The 24,284-nt window shown below is 39.7% G+C and overlaps 1 protein-coding gene and 1 long non-coding RNA gene across 2 annotated transcripts in view; one reads left to right on the forward strand and one right to left on the reverse strand.

The window, feature by feature from the left end:
• Positions 1–23,134, forward strand: part of tfap2d (transcription factor AP-2 delta (activating enhancer binding protein 2 delta)) — a 75,442-nt gene extending 52,308 nt beyond the window's left edge. Inside the window, 5 exon segments of the mRNA XM_062035115.1 lie at positions 1,146–1,311; positions 9,727–9,845; positions 9,941–10,082; positions 17,097–17,210; positions 21,301–23,134. Coding sequence (XP_061891099.1) covers positions 1,146–1,311; positions 9,727–9,845; positions 9,941–10,082; positions 17,097–17,210; positions 21,301–21,517 — 758 coding nt within the window. The 3' untranslated portion in view covers positions 21,518–23,134.
• LOC133640392 (uncharacterized) overlaps positions 1–24,284 on the reverse strand; it is a 404,767-nt gene that overhangs the window by 155,504 nt on the left and 224,979 nt on the right. The window lies entirely within an intron of this gene.

Consider the following 24,284-nt stretch of genomic DNA (forward strand, 5'->3'; position numbering starts at 1 on the left):
TACTCCCTTTCAGACATGTTGCAGTACGAGAATGTAAATACAAGCACATATAACTGCATGCATGCTTGAAATAAATGAATACCAATACTATAGCTTACTTGTAGTATGTATCCAGATTATTCATGTACTATTAATATTCTAGAAATAAGCTTCTACCTTCAATGGGGAAATTTAGATGGATTTTTTGGTATATGTATTATATATTTTAACATTCTTGTGTGTGAATCCCCATTTTTAAGGTTGGTTGTATTTTTTTTTAACCATTTTTTTGTCATTAGCATATCATCAGTACTTGCAGTAGTAGTAGAACAAATAGCAAAAGTTAGATTTTTGGTGAATGTGTATTGATTATTTGCACGTTATATACTTAATAGGTCAACAGCAATATCTTGATTATTAACAATAAAAGTAGTTACACTACCGTTCAAAAGTTTGGGGTCACCCAAACAATTTTGTGGAATAGGCTTCATTTCTAAGAACAAGAATAGACTGTCGAGTTTCAGATGAAAGTTCTCTTTTTGTGGCCATTTTGAGCATTTAATTGACCACACAAATGTGATGCTCCAGAAACTCAATCTGCTCAAAGGAAGGTCAGTTTTGTAGCTTCTGTAACGAGCTAAACTGTTTTCAGATGTGTGAACATGATTGCACAAGGGTTTTCTAATCATCAATTAGCCTTCTGAGCCAATGAGCAAACACATTGTACCATTAGAACACTGGAGTGATAGTTTCTGGAAATGGGCCTCTATACACCTATGTAGATATTGCACCAAAAACCAGACATTTGCAGCTAGAATAGTCATTTACCACATTAGCAATGTATAGAGTGTATTTCTTTAAAGTTAAGACTAGTTTAAAGTTATCTTCATTGAAAAGTACAGTGCTTTTCCTTCAAAAATAAGGACATTTCAATGTGACCCCAAACTTTTGAATGGTAGTGTATATGTACATCTAACTTACTGTAAATTAATTGGTGCTAAGTTTGGTGTGGCGTTTAGCAAAAAACTAATTTGTAATTCACCACTTCATTGCAATGCCTGTTTTTTTATGGAGCAAAACAACTTGTTCCTTTGACCTGCAAACAAAAGTTGTTGTGGTGTTTGTGTTCTATAACGGAATGCGCATGTTGTGTTTGTGTGCATCAGGGGGAACGTGTGTGGTGAACCCGACAGATCTGTTCTGCTCGGTACCGGGTCGACTGTCACTGCTCAGCTCCACCTCCAAGTACAAAGTCACCATCGCCGAGGTGAAGAGACGACTGTCACCGCCGGAGTGCCTCAACGCCTCACTGCTGGGTGGAATACTGCGCAGGTTTGTACATGAAAACTATACACAAACGTGGGAGACATGTAACTTTTTGGGGCTATAGACGCCGACTTGCTGCTTAGTTAGGAGATTCTAAAGCCTTTACAAAGATAGTGTTTGTTACTGTAGTGGAACTCCATTATACACAAAGGTGTTATTTATGCTGTTACTTGTCCTGTAGTGCAGGGATGTCAAAGTTTTTTTTATATTGAGGGCCACATTGCAAAGATGGCTGCTCTCAAAGGGCCGCTTGTAATGACTATTATACCTTGTTAATATGCAATAGTATAATAGCCTCGTTACACAATTTGCATGGGTAACTGTTTTTTATTATTATCTTTTTTTACTAACACATTGATGGCTAACTTGCTTTGAGATTGTAAGTCAAGACATAGAATAATGTGGCAGGCCACTTAAAATGATGTGGCGGACCAGATAAAATGACAAAGTGGGCACACATTAAACAATTTGGTGCACCAAATTAAATTATGTGGCAGACCACGTCAAATGAGCTGGTGCGGACCACATAAATGATGTGGTTGACCAGATAAAACGATGTGGCACGCTGGACTAAATAATCTTGCGGAAAACATTGAATGAGTTGGCGGATCACATAAATGAGGTGGCCAACCACATAAAATAACGTCGTGGACAACAAAGAATGATGTGGCACACCACATAGAATGAGGTGGCGGACCACATTAAATCATCTTGTGGACAACATAGAATGATGTGGTGGACCACATAAATGAGGTGGTGCACCAGATAAAATGATGTGGCTCAGTAGATAAAATGAAATGGCGGGCCACATCAAACAATGTTGTGGACCAAATTAAATAATGTTGTGGACCAAATTAAACGAGGTGGTGGACCACATAAAATGATTTTGTTGGCCAGATTAAATGATGTGGCAGGACGGACTAAATAATCTTGCGGAAAACATTGAATGAGTTGGCGGATCACAAATGAGGTGGCCAACCACATAAAATAATGTCGTGGACAACAAAGAATGATGTGGCGGACCACATAAATGAGGTGGTGCACCAGATAAAATGATGTGGCTCAGTAGATAAAATGAATTGGCGGGCCACATCAAACAATGTTGTGGACCAAATTAAATAATGTTGTGGACCAAATTAAACGAGGTGGTGGACCACATAAAATGATTTTGTTGACCAGATTAAATGATGTGGCAGGACGGACTAAATAATATTGCGGAAAACATTGAATGAGTTGGCGGATCACATAAATGAGGTGGCCAACCACTTTAAATAATGTCGTGGACAACAAAGAATGAAGTGGCACACCACATAGAATGAGGTTGCGGACCACATTAAATCATTTTGTGAACAACATAGAATGATGTGGCGGACCACATAAATGAGGTGGTGCACCAGATAGAATGATGTGGCTCAGTAGATAAAATGAATTGGCGGGCCACATCAAACAATGTTGTGGACCAAATTAAATACTGTTGTGGACCAAATTAAACGAGGTGGTGGACCACATAAAATGATGTGGCGGGCCAAATAAAATGAGGTGGCGGGCCAAATAAAATGATGTGGCGTGGCGTCGCCACTTTAAATAATCTTGTGGACAACATTAAATGACGTGAGAAGCCACTTTAATTAATCTTGTTGACAAATAAATTGAAGTGGTGGACCACATTAATGAGTTGGTGACCTGATAAAAATCAGGTGGGGGACCATGTTAAATACTCTTGCGGACAACATGAAATGAGTTGGCGGACCACATAAAATCATGTGGTAGGCTATTTTAAATAATATTGTGAACAACATAAAATGATATGGCAGACCACATAAAATGATGTGGTGGTCCACTTTAAATAATGTTGCAGACCAAATAAAATGATATGGCGGACCACGCTAAACAATCAGTCAATCAATACATTTTTATTCATATGGCCCTTAATCACAAATGTCTCAAAGTGTCTCAAATGTCTCAAACAATGTGACGGGCCACATAAAATAAGGTGGTAGGCCATTTTAAATAATCTTGTGGACAACATAAATGATGTGGCGCACCAGATAAAATGCCGTGGCTGACCAGATAAGACGATGTGGCGGGCCACTTTAAATAATCTTACAGACAACATCAAATAAGTCGCCGGACCACATAAATGAGGTGGCGGACCAGATAAAATGATGTGGGGGGCCAAATTAAACAATGTAGTGAACCAAATTGAAAGAGGTGGCGGACCACATAAAATGACGTGAGGGGCCACATTGAACAATCTTGTGGAAAACCTAAAATGATGTGGCAGCGCAAACAATATGAGGTGGTGGACCGCATAAATGAATTGGCAACCTAACAACATCAGCTGGGGCACTGGGTTAAATAATCTTGTGAACAACATAAAATGATATGGCAGGCCACGTAAAATGATGTGGTGCGCCACTTTGAATAATGTTGCAGACCACATAAAACGATATGGTGGACCACGCTAAACAATCAATCAATCAATCAATCAATTTTTATTCATATGGCCCTTAATCACAAATGTCTTAAAGTGTCTCGAATGTCGGAGCACATAAAATGAGGGGATGGACTACTTTAAATGATGGGGCGGTTGGTAGAGCGGCCGTGCCCGTTCCTGGTTCGATCCCCACTTCCGCCATCCCGGAGAGAACCCACACAGTCATGGGGAGAACATGAAAACTCCACACAGATTTAACCCTAGCCCGGGAATCGAACCCAGGACCTTCTCATTGCAAAGCACGAGCGCTAACCCCTCACCACTGTGCTGCCCTGTCACCAATACTAGTATCTGCAAAATGCCTGTGTTTCCAAGACACGTGAGCGGTACACGAGGACTGTAACTTTAAAGTATTTGTACAACCTTTCACTGTACAACTCACAACATGGCCTTGGGGCGGCATAGCTCGGTTGGTAGAGTGGCCGTGCCAGCAACTTCAGGGTTCCAGGTTCGATTCCCGCTTCCGCCATCCTAGTCACTGCCGTTGTGTCCTTGGGCAAGACACTTTACCCACCTGCTCCCAGTGCCACCCACACTGGTTTAAATGTAACTTAGATAATGGGTTTTCACTATGTAAAGCGCTTTGAGTCACTAGAGAAAAGCGCTATATAAATATAATTCACTTCACACTCTCTGACTTTGAGTTTGACACCTGTGCTTTAGTGCTTAAGTAGTTTTACGCATCATTCCGGAACATTCCAGTAGGGCTGAACTGAGTGGGAGGGGCTACAGCAATAGACAGCGAGCACTTTTGGAAGGTTAATGTGGCTGCTGGGCATTAAAAAGCGCTAAAGATGTCTTTGTAGAGCTGACATAAAAGAGAGACTGTGCTAATAGAGTTGCGTTCACAAAGACTATTGGCGAGTCGGAACCAAAACATGCAAGGATCAGAGGAACCCAGCAGTACCGGCTGTGTTATTGATGGGCGAGAGCAGTGCTGCTCAATTATTTTCTGTCATGACGCCCCTGGGGGACAGACAATTTTTCTGTGACTCCCCTGAATTGATATTGAGAACTTGATCATATTCATTTATCACTGTTTGTGTTACATTCTATTTTATATGGCGCTGACGACGACTCCTTTTTGTTTCATTTCTCTCACAAACCTCTCCATCTTTTAGCTCTGTAGATAGCGACGGGTACAAAATTCGATATTTTTATAAGTACTACTACCACTGGGTGCCAGTTCACGTAAAATCGAATGGTGCCATATTTAGTTACTTTTGTTGTGCGTGACGTCAGACTCGCACCGGCTCAAACACTTGGCCGGGAAACAAAAAAAGTCAAAAGTTCCAATGATTGTCACACACACACACTAGTTGCGGTGAAATTATCCTCTGCATTTGACCCATCCCCATTTTCACCCCCTGGGAGGTGAGGGGAGCAGTGAGCAGCAGCGGTGGCCGCGCCCAGGAATCATTTGGCGATTTAACCCCCAATTCCAACTATAATGGACAACATTCAATCAGTCATGCCACCAAATCAAGAAGGCGGTGCTCAACAGTACATACAGTAAGGCTACACTTTTCAAAATGGGCTCACCCAGGGTGTCCAAAGTGCGGCCCGGGGGCCAATTTCAGCCCGCAGCTTCTTTTTTAGTGGCCCTCGACAGATTTAAAAAATACAATTAATTAATAAATGATATATTATTAATAGCAATGTCAAACAATTATTATTTTTTTAATCAGATCAATCACACTTTTACATTTGAATTCTGATTAATCACAAGTATTACTAGTCGTTTTGCTTGCGTGGATCATTTTAAGTGACTTAAACATTTCAGTTCACTTAAACAAATGATATATTTGGACACAAATGCAATTTTATTGTTAGAATGTGTGTGCAGTCAAAATAAATTGTGTGATTAATCTGTGTTCATGCATGATTAATGCAAAATTTTTTGAGTTAACTCGTTATTTTTGACAGCTCTAGTTATTACATATTGCCCTGTTTCCTTTGTTAGCTATAACACAAAGCTAACGTGGATGTTTTGTTCAGCTAGTTTAGCATAGATGGACGTACATTGATTTGCTTTTAGCATCTTTAATGTACAAATAATAGCCCTCTGGTATTCTTTAATATAGTGGAAAAAGTTTGGACACCCCTGAGCTAGCTAGATGCTAATATACATTGGATTTTCCTGAGACATGCTAACTATTAGCATTACAATTTCACATGGCGTTTTCAACACCTCCAAATTTTCGACTAAGATGCAGATTAAAATCCCACAGCTGGTGTTTGATAAGTACGACGGGGACGGTAGAGCGGCCGCGTTTGAGGGTTCCAGGTTCGATCCCCGCTTCTGCCATCCAAGTCACTTTGGCAAGACACTTCACCCCTAGCTCCCAGTGCCGCACCCGCTGGTGTATGAATGTTTGATGGGGATCGGAGGGGCCTTAGGCGCAAATTGGCAGCCATGCTTCATCCAGCCAGCTGTGGCCACACATGTAACTTACCACCATTAAAGTGTGGATGTAGATTAAATGAATGATAGGGTCTCACTTCTCTGTGAAGCCATTTGAGTGTCTAGAAAAGCGCTATACGAATCTAATCCATTATTATTATTACAATACTTACAGTATAAACTCAACAACAAAAGACTAGACTGGCACATTCAACTTAATGGCAAAGACTACTTCCTGGCTACGACAACACACCATAGCCATGTAGGAATGGCAACTGCATATAATACAGTACAATACTTGCAAATGAGACATACGAGTAACAAAACAAGATCAACAACTGAACAGCACAGCTCAGTGTTAAATAAAAACAATACATATTTTTTAAACAATTACAATTTGAATTCACTCAAAGGTATGATAAAAATGGGTACTGGAATCGATTCCCAGGTACCGAGAAAGCCCTTTGAGTGTCTAGAAAAGCGCTATAAAACTCTAATCCATTATCATTATTATTATTACAATACTTACAGTATAAACTCAACAACAAAAGACTAGACTGACACATTAAACTTAATGGCAAAGACTACTTCCTGGCTACGACAACACACCATAGCCATGTAGGAATTGCAACTGCATGCCAAAGCCACTATATAATACAGTACAGTACTTGCAAATGAGACATAAGAGTATTAAAACAAGATAACAACTGAACAGCACAGCTGAGTGTTAAATAAAAACAATATATATTTTTAAACAATTACCATTTGAAAACACTGAAAGGTATGAAAAAAATGGGTACTGGAATCGATTCCCAGGTACCGGAAAAGCCCTTTGAGTGTTGTTGCGTCGACCAGCTTTTCCTCCCAGGGAATCTAAGTTACTGGTCAATCCCAAGTTATTTTGATGACATACAGTACATGCTGAGTAAGAAGAACCATCAAGACAGAATTTGAATATTTTCAAGTTTTACTAAAGCTTTAGGAGGTCAACTTAACCAATGCATTCATATCAGCTACTCTAGTTGATCTGACATTCAAACGGAAAAGCCCACTCCTTGCACCCAAAGAAAGCCCCCATCTCCCCCCTCGCAACACTGTAGTTCACATTCCAAGGGTGAAGACACTAACCAGGCATCTGAAATGTCGAAAGAAACTGGTAGAATATACAAAGGAAAAGTACTAGCTACTCTAAACATGGCTATGTAAAAAGAAAGAACTCTTAAACATATATGCATCCTCCACAGTGTCTGGAAAAGCGCTATAAAAATCTAATCCATTATTAAAGGCCTACTGAAACCCACTCTTACCGACCATGCAGTCTGATAGTATATATATATATGATGAAATCTTAACGTTGCAACACATGCCAATACGGCCGGGTTAACTTATAAAGTGCAATTTTCAATTTCCCGCGACACTTCCAGTTGAAAACGTCTAAATATGATGACGTATGCGCGTGACGTCACGGAGAGAACGGAAGTATTCGGACCCCATTGGATCCAATACAAAAAAGCTCTGTTTTCATCCCAAAATTCCACAGTATTCTGGACATCTGTGTTGGTGAATCTTTTGCAATTTGTTTAATGAACAATGGAGACTGCAAAGAAGAAAGCTGTAGGTGTGATCGGTATATTAGCGGCGGACTACAGCAACACAACCAGGAGGACTTTGAGATGGATAGCAGACGCGCTAGCCGCCGACCTCACCTTGACTTCCTCCGTCTCCGGGCCGCCAACCGCATCGGTGATCGGGTGAAGTCCTTTGTCGCTCCGTCGATCGCTGGAACGCAGGTGAGCACGGGTGTTGATGAGCAGATGAGGGCTGGCTGGCGTAGGTGGGGAGCTAATATTTTTAGCATAGCTCTGTGAGGTCCCGTTGCTAAGTTAGCTTCAATGGCGTCGTTAGCAACAGCATTGTTAAGCTTCGCCAGACTGGAAAGCATTAACCGTGTATTTACATGTCCATGGTTTAATAGTATTGTTGATTTTCTATCTATCCTTCCAGTCAGGGGTTTATTTATTTTGTTTCTATCTGCATTTGAGCCCGATGCTATCACGTTAGCTCCGTAGCTAAAGTGTTTCGCCGATGTATTGTTGTGGAGATAAAAGTCACTGTGAATGTCCATTTCGCGTTCTCGACTCTCATTTTCAAGAGGATATAGTATCTGAGGTGGTTTAAAATACAAATCCGTGATCCACAATAAAAAAGGAGAAAGTGTGGAATCCAATGAGCCCTTGTACCTAAGTTACGGTTAGAGCGAAAAAAGATACGTCCTGCACTGCACGCTAGTCCTTCACTCTCACGTTCCTCATCCACAAATCTTTCATCCTCGCTCAAATTAATGGGGTAATCGTCGCTTTCTCGGTCCGAATCTCTCTCGCTGCATTGTAAACAATGGGGAAATGTGAGCAGCCCTTCCTCCTGTGACGTCACGCTACTTCCGGTACAGGCAAGGCTTTTTTATCAGCGACCAAAAGTTGCGAACTTTATCGTCGTTTTTCTCTACTAAATCCTTTCAGCAAAAATATGGCAATATCGCGAAATGATCAAGTATGACACATAGAATGGATCTGCTATCCCCGTTTAAATAAAAAAAAAATCATTTCAGTAGGCCTTTAACTCAGCAACAAAAAACTAGACTGGCACATTCAACTTAATGGCAAAGACTACTTCCTGGCTACGACAACACACCATAGTCATCTAGGAATTGCCACTGCATGCCAAAGCCACTATATAATACAGTACTTGCAAATGAGACATAAGAGTAACAAAACTAGATAACAGTGTTAAATAAAAACAATATATATTTTTTAAACAATTACCATTTGAACACACTCAAAGGTATGAAAAAATTGGGTACCGGAATCGATTCCCAGGTACTGGGAATGTGAAAGGTGCCCATCCCTATCTGTACACAAGTGTTCCTGCGCACTTGCTACTTCTACTGGGTAGAACAGAATACTTTTTAGACTGAACACTGCTGCCACCTAGCTGCAGGCTGGCGTATCGTTCCAGCATGAATACTGGAGTGGGGACCCAAATAATGAAAACCTCCCCTGCTGCTTGCAAACTATTTGACAAACACTAGGCGGGAGGAAAATACTACGTTAAAAATACAGCTGAACGTATACTTCTTGGACTGTGTTGTTTTGAAATGCTCGATAGATTAATTGGCTGTTCGACATATTTCTGCTCTTAAGCGTTTTAACGTAACGTCACATTTTGCAGGTGGATGAGAAAACGAGAAATGACATGAATCTAAAATGGTATGCATTTAGCCAGAGACAAACGCTTCAAAGAGAATCGGAGAAACTCAAGGGGAATTACAACCTGAAAGCACATTAAATATGCAAATGCCTTTGATTAAAGACGTGACGGTTTTGTATGCGACATGTTTTAATTTATGCAAGGCTTTCATTTGATATTGTCATGTTATAAAAGGAAATGTGCTGCTGTGTTGTGGTTTTCGGAACCGTTCCCAGGATTCTGTGTTTTGACCATTTACCATTTATTTCCACAGAGCCAAGTCAAAGAACGGCGGCCGGTGTCTTCGGGAGAAATTAGACCGCCTCGGCCTCAACCTGCCGGCGGGGCGGAGAAAAGCTGCCAATGTCACGCTGCTAACCTCCCTGGTGGAGGGTGAGACCCTTTTTATGTGTTCATCTGAGAATGCGCCTTTTATTTGTTTTTGTTTTTTGCATCCCTCTCATCCCGTCTGCCATGTTTACGTGCAGGAGAGGCGCTCCACCTGGCAAGAGACTTTGGCTACACCTGCGAGACAGAATTTCCCAGCAAGGCGGTTGGCGAGCATTTGGCCCGGCAGCACAATGAGTCGAAAGAAAACAACGCGCGGAAAAAAATGGTTCTGGCTACAAAGTAAGAAGGGACACACACGCACACACTCTCGCATGCAAAGACTTCTCCCTCAAACGTTCCCTCTTCAGGCTTTGAAAGTAAAAACTGCCGGTTTTTATGTTGCCACTTCCAACTTGTTCAAACGAGTCTTTACAAATAATGTATCAGGTCATTAAATGAAAGTGAAATCTTTTTAATTACAGTGAGAAGAGGATTCGTATGGCCAGATTCGTCAGTGTTTACCTGACATATGAAACGTGACATATTGTGAGGGTACACTATCAACTTTAGCCACCAGGTGGCAGTAGGGTGTTTAACATTTTACAATTTGTTTTGTGGCAATGCCAACTTTGACCACAGCGTCAGTTTTTTAAGATTAAGTACCAATGATTGTCACACACACACTAGATGTGGCGAAATTTGTCCTCTGCATTTGTCCCATCCCCTTGGGGAGCAGTGGGCAGCAGCGGCGCCGCGCCCGGGAATCATTTTGGTGATTTAACCCCCAACTCCAACCCTTTGTTGCTGAGTGCCAAGCAGGGAGGTTATGGGTCCCATTTTTATAGTCTTTGGTATGACTCGGCTGGGATTTGAACTCCAACCTACCGATCTCAGGGCGGACACTTGCTACGTAGAGTGGCACTTTCCATCATTTTCAGCAGACTGCATTTCAAAATGATTAACCCCCCTCTTCCTCTCACGCGAGATCCACCCAGGAATGGGGCCATATGAATCCCTTCCTACTAACTTGGCAAGTAGGAACAGACATTAATGCAACTTAATAAAGCAAGAAATACGTAAAACTACTGACTGCACTTTTTTTTAAAAATTTTGCCTATCGTTCACAAACATTATGAGAGACATGACGACGGATATTACTTTAAAAAATCATTCTAAATATTAAATAAACGTGATCAAAAGTCTGCTTACAATTCTGCCTATTGAGCCCCTGAAAAAAGTTCCGAACACCTTCATTAGGGTTTTGATGCAAGTATATATGTTATGTAGAAACGGGCACATTTATAATAGCATTCAATATTTACGTATTTTGATCATTTTAAGCATTCGCGGTGGATTCATTTGAAAAAATCATCACGGTAGCTTTTTTTTTTCTTCATTACTGATTATTACTGACTGCGGACTTCATGAGAGCCAACAAATCACTTACTGTATACGGTCTGCTGTCATTAGGATGCCGACTGCTGGGATGTTTATATATTCCCATTCAGGTGAAAAATGCCTCATAATCATTGTTCCAGGTCCTAAATGGCTGTCAAAGTGTCCCAACTTGTCGGATTACCTACTCAGACGTCTCATGTCCGGGTGAGAGGCATGATGTATGATCTACAATAAACTTCCAAGGAGCAAGGAAGCGAGGAACCAACAGACCACTCAATGTAACATAGGTCGCCTCCATAAATAGTTGTCTGCGTAAACCAAGGGTGTCCAAAGTGCGGCCCGGGGGCCATTTGCGTCCCGCAGCTAATTGTTTACCGGCCCGCCACACATTCTGGAAATACTATTGTACAAATAAAAAAGAACATTAAAAAAAGTGGAATGAGGTGAAATCTAACGAGAAAAAGTTGCAATGTTGACACAAAAGCTGCCATGCAGGCTGTTTTTTTTCTTTTGTCTTTCTTTCTTTTTCTTTTTTTGCCATTGCTCAAAAAAAAAAAAAAAAAGGACAAAAAATCAATGTTATAATGAATTATTTTCAGGGCTCCAATTACTTCAAATATTTCACTTTAAAATGTTTTATGTGGTAAATATTGCATATATTGTGTAGTAGCCATATAAAAACATCAAAGTTTTCTTTGACAAAAGCGCATAAAACAAACAAAATAATAGTTCCAGCATAAAATCGACAGATATATCTGAAGTTGATCTCCTAACTTAAGTGTTGAAAGTAAAAGAAAAACCTAATAAAAATGTATCACTTTATGAGTGGGGCACCTTTTGGATCCCAAATATATTTAGTGATTTTTTATTTATATTTTCACTGTGATTACTCAAAAATATGAAAGAATTCAAATCAATGGTGTCCTGCATTATTAATCTTTTAGGGCTCTAATTACTAAATACTGCATATTTCAGTTTTACTATAAAAAACTAAGTTGTTTTTGACTTTTTTTAAAAATTTGTATTACTTTATATCAACCTGAAGTTGATATAGAGATTTACTGTAAGCGTTAAATAATTAAAAAAATAATAATAATCTGACTTATTTTTAACATTTTAATGACTGAGACCCTTTATGGTCCCCGGGACCCTTAAAGGTAAAACAAATAAAAAATCCATGTATTTTGTTATGGTTTGAAAATGAAAAATATCAAAATGGCCCCCAAATGCTTTAATTTTTCCGTGCGCGGCCCTCAGTGGAAAAAGTTTGGACACCCCTGGCGTAAACGCTTCTATTAATATCACTAATACTTGGTTAGTAATCATGTTACGAAATGTAAATGGAGTATTGTTGCCGCTATTTGAATGGTTATTTATCGGATTTTATGGGCGGATTAGTGGAGCTCTCATTGACTCCACTGTAAGCAGACTTTTATACATTTATTTCATATCTAGAATGCATAAAATAAAAATCCATATGTGTTTCATAATGCTTGTGAACAAAACACAAAATTCCCCCCAAAAAAGTGCAGTTCCTCTTTAAACTCTATATACATGTTTGCGTGTTGGCGTTTGGGCTTGCTGGCGGGCTGGCGCTGGCTGGTCTCTGTGATCCTGTTGGCGTGTGGTTGCCGGTCGCGTTTTTTTTTTTATCGCTTTGATTTGATTGGGTGGTGCTGGCTGTCTGGGGGTGTTGTGGCTGCTGTTTCTGCTGCCGTTTGTTTGTGGTGTGGGCGCCCGTGGCTGCTGGGTCTGGTGCAGGGGGGTGGCTGATGTTGTGACTGGTGGCAGCGCGCGCGTGTGGTGGTTGTCGGGGCTGACAAACTGTGTATATGTATGTGTATGTGTGTATGTATGTACGTATGTATGTATATATATGTGTATGTGTATGCATGTGTATGTGTGTGTATGTGTACATGTGTATGTATATATATATGTATGTATATTTCTGGGGGTACGTTCTGGGCCTGCCTGTCGGGTGGGGGTTGGCGCCTCAGGCTACTGCATCCGGACTGCGTGTCTGGAGCTCCTGGGTCCCGCCGTCCATCCCTTCCGTGTGCCCGTCTTGGTTGGGGCCTGCTGGGTCTGGTCCCTGCGTCTACTGTGGTGGCTTGGTGCTGCAGGGTATTCCGAGGTGCTGCCAGTCGGCCAGTTGTTGGGGTAGCGACCTTGTGTGTCAGCATGTCTGTGATCTTCTTTTAATTTATTTATTTTTTTTAATTTTTATTTTATTTTTTAAATTTTTTTATAAATATATTTTATTATTTATTTATTCTTTTTTTTTTTTAAGTATATTTTATTAATATTATTATTATTATTATTATGTATTTATTTATTTTATTTATTTATTCCCCTACCTCAGGGGGGGGACTCGGCGGGGCGGTTGCTGGTTGTTCCATCTCCATCGTTGGGGTCCCTGCGGGTGGGGTGGGTGGTTCCTGTGGCCCCGTGCTGGGTGGTCCTGTGGCGGCCGGCTTGGGTGGGGTGGCCGTGGGCTGGCCTCGCCGCGTTCTCCGGGGGTGGGGGCTCGTGGGGGCCCTGTTGCCGGTGGGGCGGGGGCGGTCTTCCCGTCCGGTTGCGGGGGTCTCCGGGCCCCTTGGGCGTCGCGTCCCGCCTTTCTGTCCGTGTGGGGTGTGGTCTCTCGCTGGCTTGGGGTCTGGCTGCCCCCTGCTTTTCTCGTGCCTTGTCCTCTGCCGGGTGCGTCTGTCTGCAGCCTGCTGCTGGCCCTTGTGGGCGGCGCGGTGGGCCAGGCTCTGGGGTTCCTGTCGCTGTCCGGCTTGGCTGCGTGGGGGCGGTGGGCCCTGGTTCCCTGGGCACCGCACCTACTGTTTGTGGGATGGGCTCTCGGGGAGGCTGGGGCCGTACTCTGGCTCCCGCACACACTGGGAGTCAAATGTATTGTACATGCAAATTCACATATACTCACACACATACATAGGTACCTTCGCTCCCACATACATATACAAATAAATACAGTACATATTTACACACTCAAAGTTCGTACATCCACACGCACATTCATTATACAAACATACTGTATACACATACTGTACATATACATTCAGTGTAAAAACATACATATACACATACTGTACATATACACTCACTGTACAAACACACACTTACACATACTACACATATACATTCACTGTACAAACACACACATACATATACTGTACATATACATTCACTGTACAAACACACATATACACATACTGTACATATACATTCACTGTTCAAACACACATACTGTATACACATACTGTACATATACATTGGCTGTACACACATATACACATACTGTACATATACATTCACTGTACAAGCACACATATACACATACTGTACATATACAAGTACATATGCACACATACACTCATGCACATAATCACGTTTCATCAAACATATATTAACGTTGTTGCCCTAGGGTAAACTGGGTATAACACATGGCACACTGACAAAGCTTAACCTATTGTTACTATAACAATCTACAAGGTTAATGTAGGTTGCTTCTCTTTCTTCCCCTCCATTTTTCTGCATTCTTTCGTATCTCAAGTTATCATTACGTGTATGTATTGTTGCATTTGAACAATTGTATTGTTGATAATAAAGGTAAAGTACTGGTATTGTTTATTATCAATAGCACTATTTCTATTGGTATTCATATTGCTCCATTTTTAGTGTAATAATGCTCATTGTCATTTCTGTATTTTTTTTAAATATTTTCGCTAACTGCTTATTTGCTATTACTTTTACCATCATATTTGTACATGTCGTATTTGCTGATGTTGCTCTGTTGTTGTTGTTGTTGTTGTTGTTGTGTTTGCTGTTGTTGTTTTTGTCTCTCTGTCTAATCCCCCTCTTGTCCCCACAATTCCCCCCTCTGTCTTCCTTTTTCTCTCTTTCTAACCCCTCCTGCTCCGGCCTGGCTGCACCAAATGATAATATAAATACATTTAATAAAGTCAAAATACAAGTAAGGCAACAAGAGAAGTATTCTACACTTCTCTTTTGTAAAGTAAATCTGAACAGCCGATATGGGCATCTACATCTGCTATATGATTTGCCCGAGAAGCTGGACAGGACATTATAAAAAAAAAAGAAAAAAAAAAAAAAAAAAGACAACTTCAGATTGTTTTCTTTGTTTAAATAGAACAAGAACATTCTGAAAATGTACAAATAATAATGTTTTACACTTACATGTTGCGGTGAATAGTATTCTATCTTTATTTGTCGTTATTTATATTTTCTGAATAAATTATGGGATAATGTTCATCAGTCAACTCATTGGTGTTACTTTTCAATCTATCAATATAAAAACAATTGTATCAAAATCAAATTACAGGATGTTATTTATGTAGTTTGATCATTTTCCTTGACTGATGAACTAACATCATGTGGTTTATTTTGTACATACACTACCGTTCAAAAGTTTGGGGTCACCCAAACAATTTTGTGGAATAGCCTTCATTTCTAAGAACAAGAATAGACTGTCGAGTTTCAGATGAAAGTTCTCTTTTTCTGGCCATTTTGAGCGTTTAATTGACCCCACAAATGTGATGCTCCAGAAACTCAATCTGCTCAAAGGAAGGTCCGTTTTGTAGCTTCTGTAACGAGCTAAACTGTTTTCAGATGTGTGAACATGATTGCACAAGGGTTTTCTAATCATCAATTAGCCTTCTGAGCCAATGAGCAAACACATTGTACCATTAGAACACTGGAGTGATAGTTGCTGGAAATGGGCCTCTATACACCTATGTAGATATTGCACCAAAAACCAGACATTTGCAGCTAGAATAGTCATTTACCACATTAGCAATGTACAGAGTGTATTTCTTTAAAGTTAAGACTAGTTTAAATTTATCTTCATTGAAAAGTACAGTGCTTTTCCTTCAAAAATAAGGACATTTCAATGTGACCCCAAACTTTTGAACGGTAGCGTATGTTGCATCATCTACAAAGATACAAAGAATTGCTATTGCGACATCCAGTGGACACATTTAGAACAGCAGTTTCTTTCATTCAAAATTCCGGCTCATTTTTATACTTAGCAAACTCATCCCGCGGGCCGGCTAAAACTGCTACATATGATGCTACATATGTGCAAAATAAACCACATGATGTTAGTACATCAGTCGAGGAAAATGATCAAACTACATAAATAACATACAGTAATTTGATTTTGATATCAAAAATGTTATCTTGATAAATCGAAAATTTAGCACCATAGAGTTGACTGATGAACATTATCACATCATTTATTCAAAAAATATAAATAACGACAAATAAAGATAGACTACTATTAACCGCAACATGTAAGTAAAAAAAACAACAACATTATGATTTGTACATTTTCAGAATGTGCTTGTCCTATTCTTAAACAAAGAAAACAATCTGAAGTTGTCTTTATTTTTTAGTTATCGTGCCGGGATTTTATCAGTCCGGCCCACTTGGGAGTAAACTTTTCTCCATGTGACCCGCATCTAAAATGAGTTCGACACCTCTGACTATACAATGTTTTCTTTTAGCATTTTTTCACAAAGTAAAATATCAAAATGGCCCCGCATGCTTTGACTTTTCAGTGTGTGGCCCTTGGTGGAAAAAGTTTAGGGCTGACGAGAGGTGCTAATATTTTACATTGCATCACATACACATTTCATGTTTTCCCTTCGAAATTGAGAGGAATATTTTTCCACAAATTGTTGATTTATCTCACATTTGGAACACTTTTGGTTGTGTACCACTTTAGAGGTCCCACTGTAGTGCTGTATGATAAAAAAAAAAAAATCAATTTAGTTCATAATTTCAGCCATTTGCATGTATCTTGTATGGATATTTTACAGTATGTAAATGTTATTTTTCTTAAAATATCAAATAGATATAACCGGTGGAATGTTTTATTTTTATTTTTGTCAGGCAAATCTGTAAGGAATTCCAAGACTTATTGAGTCAAGATCGTTCTCCTCTGGGATCCTCCAGACCAACACCCATCCTGGACTTGGACATCCAGAGACACCTCACACATTTCAGGTACAAAAATATGCAACTGTCAATCACAAAAAAGTTTTTGTTTCAGCGTAACTTGCTGTAGGATTCAAAGGAGCCCTCACAAAGAGCAACACAGAGCCCTGTTGGTCTCTGCTGAGTTATTTGCCATTTGCAAAAGTGGCGGCTCAGCAAATTATTTGTCCCACATGAGGGCGGAGAGAGGAACAGACGCTTATTAGCAGAAAGGTCACGTGCATGATGTCACTCTCTGGAGGAAGTTTGATCAAACCCCTAAAGGGAAGTGTAATGCTACAGAAGAAGCATTCGCATGGAAAGTTGGGATTTTCTTGGAATTGACTGCAAATTTGGTTAAAATACTCAAATGTAGCGTGTAGCCCAGGAGTGTTAAACATACGGCCCGAGGACCAGATCAGGCCCGCGAACAGGTTTTATCCGGCCCGCGGGATGAGTTTGCTAGGTATAAAAATCAACCTGAAATTTTTGAATGAAAGAAACAGCTGTTCTAAATGTGTCCACTGGATGTCGCTATAGCAATTCTTTGTATCTTTGTAGATGATGCTACATATGTACAAAATAAACCACATGATGTTAGCACATCATTCGAGGAAAAAGACCAAAATACATAAATAACGTACAATAATTTGATTTTCATATGATTATTTTATCTTGATAGATTGAAAATTAAGTTGACTGATGAACATTATCCCATAATTTATTCAGAAAATATAAATAACGACAAATAAAGTAAATATAATATTAACCGCAACAGTTAATTGTAAAGAACAAACAAACCCAACAACATTATGATTTGTACAATTTTAGAATGTGCTTGTTCTATTTTTAAACAAAGAAAACAATCTGAATTTGTCTTTATTTTTAAGTTATCGTGCCGTGATTTTACCAGTCCGGCCCACTTGGGAGTAGATTTTTCTCCATGTGGCCCCCCCATCTAAAATGAGTTTGACACCCCTGGCGATCACTATAATAGGATATGCAAGGAAAAATACACTGAGAAAAATCTTCCGCATTTTTTACATGAAAAATGGTATATTTAAGGTTTATCTAGACATAGTTTACGCCTACAGCTCTAAATATATCTTGTGCCGTCCTGGGACCACACTTGTTTAATCTCTATATAAACTACACTTGTAAAGTTACAAAGGAGTTAAAAGTTTTTAGCTTAAAGTTCAGTAGAAGGCACACAAGCTGTTACACATAACAGTAGAGATGAATACATTTAAGAGATGGTTTGACAAAAACGGACTATCTTTGAATCCAAGTAAAACTGAAATAATGCTATTTGGTAACAGTGGAAGTGAAAGTCAAACACAAATACAAATAGACAGAGTAGAAATAGACAGGGTAAAAAAACAAATTAATAGAAGTGATAATAGATCATTGGAAACTTCATGTAAAAAAATATACGACGTAAAGTAACAAGAAACACGTCAATAATGAATAAAGCAAAATATGTTCTGGAACAAAAATCACTCGCTTGTGTTAGCATATCTGAGTTATTGTGCAGAAATATGGGGAAATTACTAGAAAAGTACGCTTCAGTCACTAACCGTGTTACAAAAAGATCAGTTGAAATAATACATAACGTTGGAATACTCAAACCCATTATTTACTGAATCAAAATAATTGAAAATCAACGATTTGGTGCGTTTGCAAACAGCTAAAATGAATGTACAACAACTTTCTCAACAAAAGAGAAATATTAATTAATTCAAATTAAACTCAAAACATCTGTATGCACGTACAATGCTTAAAACCTTTAGTATATCTGTATGTGGAATTAAATTATGGACTGGATTAAGCAAATAAATCGAACACAATGTTGTGTGCCACATAAATGATGTGGTGGGCCACATTTGATTGATTTGGCGACACACATTAAAATGATGTGGCGGGGCACATTTTGATTGATGTGGCGAGGCACATTAAAATGATGTGGGGGGCCACAATAGAATGACGTGGTGGGCCACGTTCGATTGATTTGGCGAAGCACGTTAAAATCATGTGGTGAGACACGTTAAAATTATGTGGTGGGGCACATTAAATTATATTGCGGGCCACAATAAGTTATGTGGTGGGCCACATTAGATTTATTTGCCGGAGCAGACTAAAATAATGTGGGGGGCTACGTTAGAATGATGTGGCAAGGCACATTAAATGATATGGCAGGCCACAATAAGTTACGTGGTGGGCCACATTAGATTTATTTGGCGAGGCACATTAATTGACGCAGCCGGCCACATTAGAATGATGTGGTGGAGCACATTAAATGACGCAGCGGGCCACATCAAAATGATGTGGTGGAGCACATTAAATTACATAGCGGGCCACAATAACTGATGTGGTGGCCCATATTAGAATGATGTGGCCCATATTAGAATGATGTGGCGGCGCAGACTAAAATAATGTGGTGGGCTACGTTAAAATGATGTGGCGGGGCACATTAAATTATATGACAGGCCACAATAAATGATATGGCAGGACACAATAAGTTATGTGGTGGGCCACATTAGATTTATTTGGCGAGGCACATTAAATGATGCAGCGGGCCACATTAGAATGATGTGGTGGAGCACATTAAATGACGCAGCGGGCCACATCAAAATTATGTGGTGGAGCACATTAAATTACATAACCACAATAACTGATGTGGTGGCCCATATTAGAATGATGTGGCGGCGCAGACTAAAATAATGTGGTGGGCTACGTTAAAATGATGTGGCGGGGCACATTAAATTATATGACAGGCCTCAATAAATGATATGGCAGGCCACAATAAGTTATGTGGTGGGCCACGTAAGATTTATTTGGCGAGGCACATTAAATGACGCAGCAGGCCATATTAGAATGATGTGGTGAAGCACATTAAATTATATAGCGGGCCACAATAACTGATGTGGTGGGCCATATTAGAATGATGTGGCGGCGCAGACTAAAATGATGTGATGGGCTGTGTTAGAATGATGTGGCGGGGCACATTAAATGATATGGCAGGCCACAATAAGTTATGTGGTGGGCCACATTAGATTTATTTGGCGAGGCACACTAAATTACGCAGTGGGCCACATTAGAATGATGTGGTGGACCACATTAAATTATATAGCGGGCCACAATAACTGATGTGGTGGGCCATATTAGAATGATGTGGCGGCGCAGACTAAAATAATGTGGTGGGCTACGTTAGAATGATGTGGCGGGGTACATTAAATGATATGGCAGGCCAAAATAAATGATATGGCAGGCCACAATAAATGATATGGCGGGGCACATTAAATGATGTGACGGGACAGATTTTGCCTCTGGGCATTGAGCTTGAGACCTGTGGCATAGAGAAAGTGAAAATGGAACTTCTATAAAATGATGTGGCAATCCACAATAAAAAAGATGTGGTAGACCAGATTTGGCCTCCGGGCCTTGAGTTTGACACCTGTAGTCTAGTCCAGTGATTCTCAAACTTTTTTTTACACCAAGTACCACCTCAAAAAACACCTGTCTCTCCAAGCACCACCATAATGACCAACCTTAAAATAAGAGTATCGTAGTAGGCCTAAATATAAAAAACAAGACATCATATTGAATATTTCAATGAATTTGAACAGTGCCTAGTGGTTAGAGTGTCCGCCCTGAGATCGGTAGGTTGTGAGTTCAAACCCCGGCCGAGTCATACCAAAGACTATACAAATGGGACCCGTTACCTCCCTGCTTGGCACTCAGCATCAAGGGTTGGAATTGGGGGTTAAATCACCAAAAATGATTCCCGGGCGCGGCCACCGCTGCTGCTCACTGCTCCCCTCACCTCCCAGAAGGGTGATCAAGGGTGATGGGTCAAATGTAGAGAATAATTTCGCCTCACCTAGTGTGTGTGTGACAATCATTGGTACTTAACAGTAACACTGTAGGAAAATAAAACACTGTACTTTAATCAAGTGATTCTTTGGCGTACCACTAGATGGAGCCCTCGCACCACTAGTGGCACACACACCACAGTTTGCGATGGCAAAGGCCAACTCAGTTCTTTCTATAGAATGTTAACGATCGGTTAGCTCGCCCCAAAGGCGCCCAATCCACAATGATGTCCTTTTCTCCCCAACAGTCTCATCACTCACGGTTTCGGCACACCGGCGGTTTGTGCCGCTCTCAGCACTTTCCAGACAGTCCTCAGCGAGATGCTCAACTACCTGGACAAAAGCTCCAGCGGGAAAACAAGCGGACCCAACGACCAGCAGATCAACGGCAGCTCGGAAAAGTCGCACCTCCGCAAGGCAGCCGAGCCTCAGAGCAAAGACGGCAAAACTGAAAAGACGGAGTAGTCCGATCCACTTTGGGCCCCCCTGACCCTCCCCCGTGCCTTGGAGCTGTGTGTGTGTGTGTGTGTGTGTGCGTGTGTGTGCGTGTGTGTGTGTTCATTAATATATATTTATTTCTTTATTTATTGACTCCCTATTTAAGATGGCTACATGTGTTTTCAGCACTGGGCTGGTCACTGCACATTCCACAAACACACACACGGTCCCCACTTGGGGAAATTTCTCCAAATGATCTGACAGGGTATTAAAAAAACAACAAAAAAACTTTTTTTTTTTTTTTTTTTTTTTTTTCTGTCTTATGGACCAACATGAAAGGAGTCCTTACAATAAAGTCAGGACGTCAAGGTTGTGTCGCACGAGGACAGAAAGACTAAGAAAACAAACGAACAAACACACAATGGTGGAAGAGGAAATGTCAAAAAATAAACCGCGATGTTTTTACATTTCTATGTGACAAAACCGCCTTTTTCAGCGCACGAGTGAGATCTTTCACGAAGCTGCAAAAGCACTTTGCAGGCATACTTTGGAACGTTACCATGCCAACAGTTTTGTTTTGGAATGTGAGATTACTGTGTGTGTGTGTGTGTGTGTGTGTGTGTGTGTGTGAGACGCTGATGCAAGCCTGTTCTCATGAGAATTTAGTCGGGTTTTGTACGATTCGGTGAGTCGCCCTAAGTCAGGGGTGTTCAAACTTTTTCCACTGAGGGCCGCTCATTGAAAAATCAAAGCTAGCAGTGGTCATTTTGATATTTTATATTTTAAAAACCAATACAATATACACTACCGTTCAAAAGTTTGGGGTCACCCAAACAATTTTGTGGAATAGCCTTCATTTCTAAGAACAAGAATAGACTGTCGAGTTTCAGATGAAAGTTCTCCTTTTCTGGCCATTTTGAGCGTTTAATTGACCCCACAAATGTGATGCTCCAGAAACTCAATCTGCTCAAAGGAAGGTCGGTTTTGTAGCTTCTGTAACGAGCTAAACTGTTGTCAGATGTGTGAACATGATTGCACAAGGGTTTTCTAATCATCAATTAGCCTTCTGAGCCAATGAGCAAACACATTGTACCATTAGAACACTGGAGTGATAGTTGCGGGAAATGGGCCTCTATACACCTATGTAGATATTGCACCAAAAACCAGACATTTGCAGCTAGAATAGTCATTTACCACATTAGCAATGTATAGAGTGTATTTCTTTAAAGTTAAGACTAGTTTAAAGTTATCTTCATTGAAAAGTACAGTGCTTTTCCTTCAAAAATAAGGACATTTCAATGTGACCCCAAACTTTTGAACGGTAGTGTATGTATAAAAAATATACATTTAGGCTTCCACTCAGGCTTGATCCCGGGTACCCCAAAGGGTTTTGGTCCAAACAATATAAAAAATGTGTCATTATTCAGTATTATTAAAAACTTGAATAATAACACAAATAATTATTCAAGTTTTTAAATCTCTAGATCAACATTAGGTCTATCTGTCAGTATAACAATTGTTAAAGATTTAAATTGTATGCTCTTTTTGTCAAAGAAAAACCTTTTTTTTAATGAAAAAAACACAAAATATGCAATATTTTCACCCAATAAAATTTTTAAGTGGGATATTTGAGATTATATAATAATTGAGCCTTAAAAAGGTCAATAACTCATAACACCATCGATTTTAATTCATTATTATTTTTTGAGCAATGACACTTAAAAACTAATCACACTAAAATTGTAGGGAATCCAAAAGGGTCCTACTCATTTAAGTGTTAAAAAATAAATTATAATTTTCTTATTTTTACTGTTTACTTTTAGCACAATAATCTCGAGATCAACTTCAGATCTATCCGTCAATTATAAGTTGTATTGTTGTTTATGTTTTTTGTTTCTTCGTTTTAGGCCCTTCTTTATAAAAAAAAAAAACAGCTTGTTTTTTTACATGGCATACACAAAATATGCAATATTTTCCCCAAAAAATATCTCAAAATATTTAATGTGACGTAATTGGAGCCTTAAATAGGTCAATAATTCATAATGACATTGATTTTGATTCATTATTATTTTTTAAAGAAAGAAACAGCCTACATGGCAGCTTTGTGTGATTAGAGTAAACATTGCTACATTTTCTTGTTACATTTCACCTGTTTGCTCTTTAAATACCACTTTTAATGTTTTTTATTTTTTTACAATCGTATTTTTAAAATGTGACGTGGGGCCGTTAAAAAAAGACCTTTGGACACCCCTGCCCTAAGTGATAGGACAACATTTTTCGCCCAAAACGGCTTTAAAATGATACAAATGTTGTAGTTGCAGAAAGGATGTACACAATTATGTACGCTAGTAATGGGGCGACATGGCCTAAAATCTGCGATAACGTCACAATATTTAACATCATTGGTAAAAACGGGTTACTAATTTTGCTGCCGATGTGTACGGTAACACATTGCCTCACTTCCTGTTGTATTATTGTCTCAAAACTTTTATGAATCGACTTGCCAAAAACTGGTGACTTTCGGTGGTAACATGGTTCTTTTCCATTATTATGGATACTTCACATTAGTTTTGGGCGATTCCACAAAGCTGGGGCATCGATCCGATACCAAGTACTTGCAGTGGCACTGTTGGCCATAAATAGACTTAGACAAACTTTAATGATCCACAAGGGAAATTATTATTATTAAATACTGACATTTTGAACGATTCCATTTTTGGTCACAATTATAATCAAACAGAAACACAGGATGGTTATTATTTTCTTATTCCTTTTTAATACTTGAAATATTTTG

This window comes from Entelurus aequoreus, linkage group LG23 (assembly GCF_033978785.1).
Source record: "Entelurus aequoreus isolate RoL-2023_Sb linkage group LG23, RoL_Eaeq_v1.1, whole genome shotgun sequence".
Classification (NCBI taxonomy): Eukaryota; Metazoa; Chordata; class Actinopteri; order Syngnathiformes; family Syngnathidae; genus Entelurus; species Entelurus aequoreus.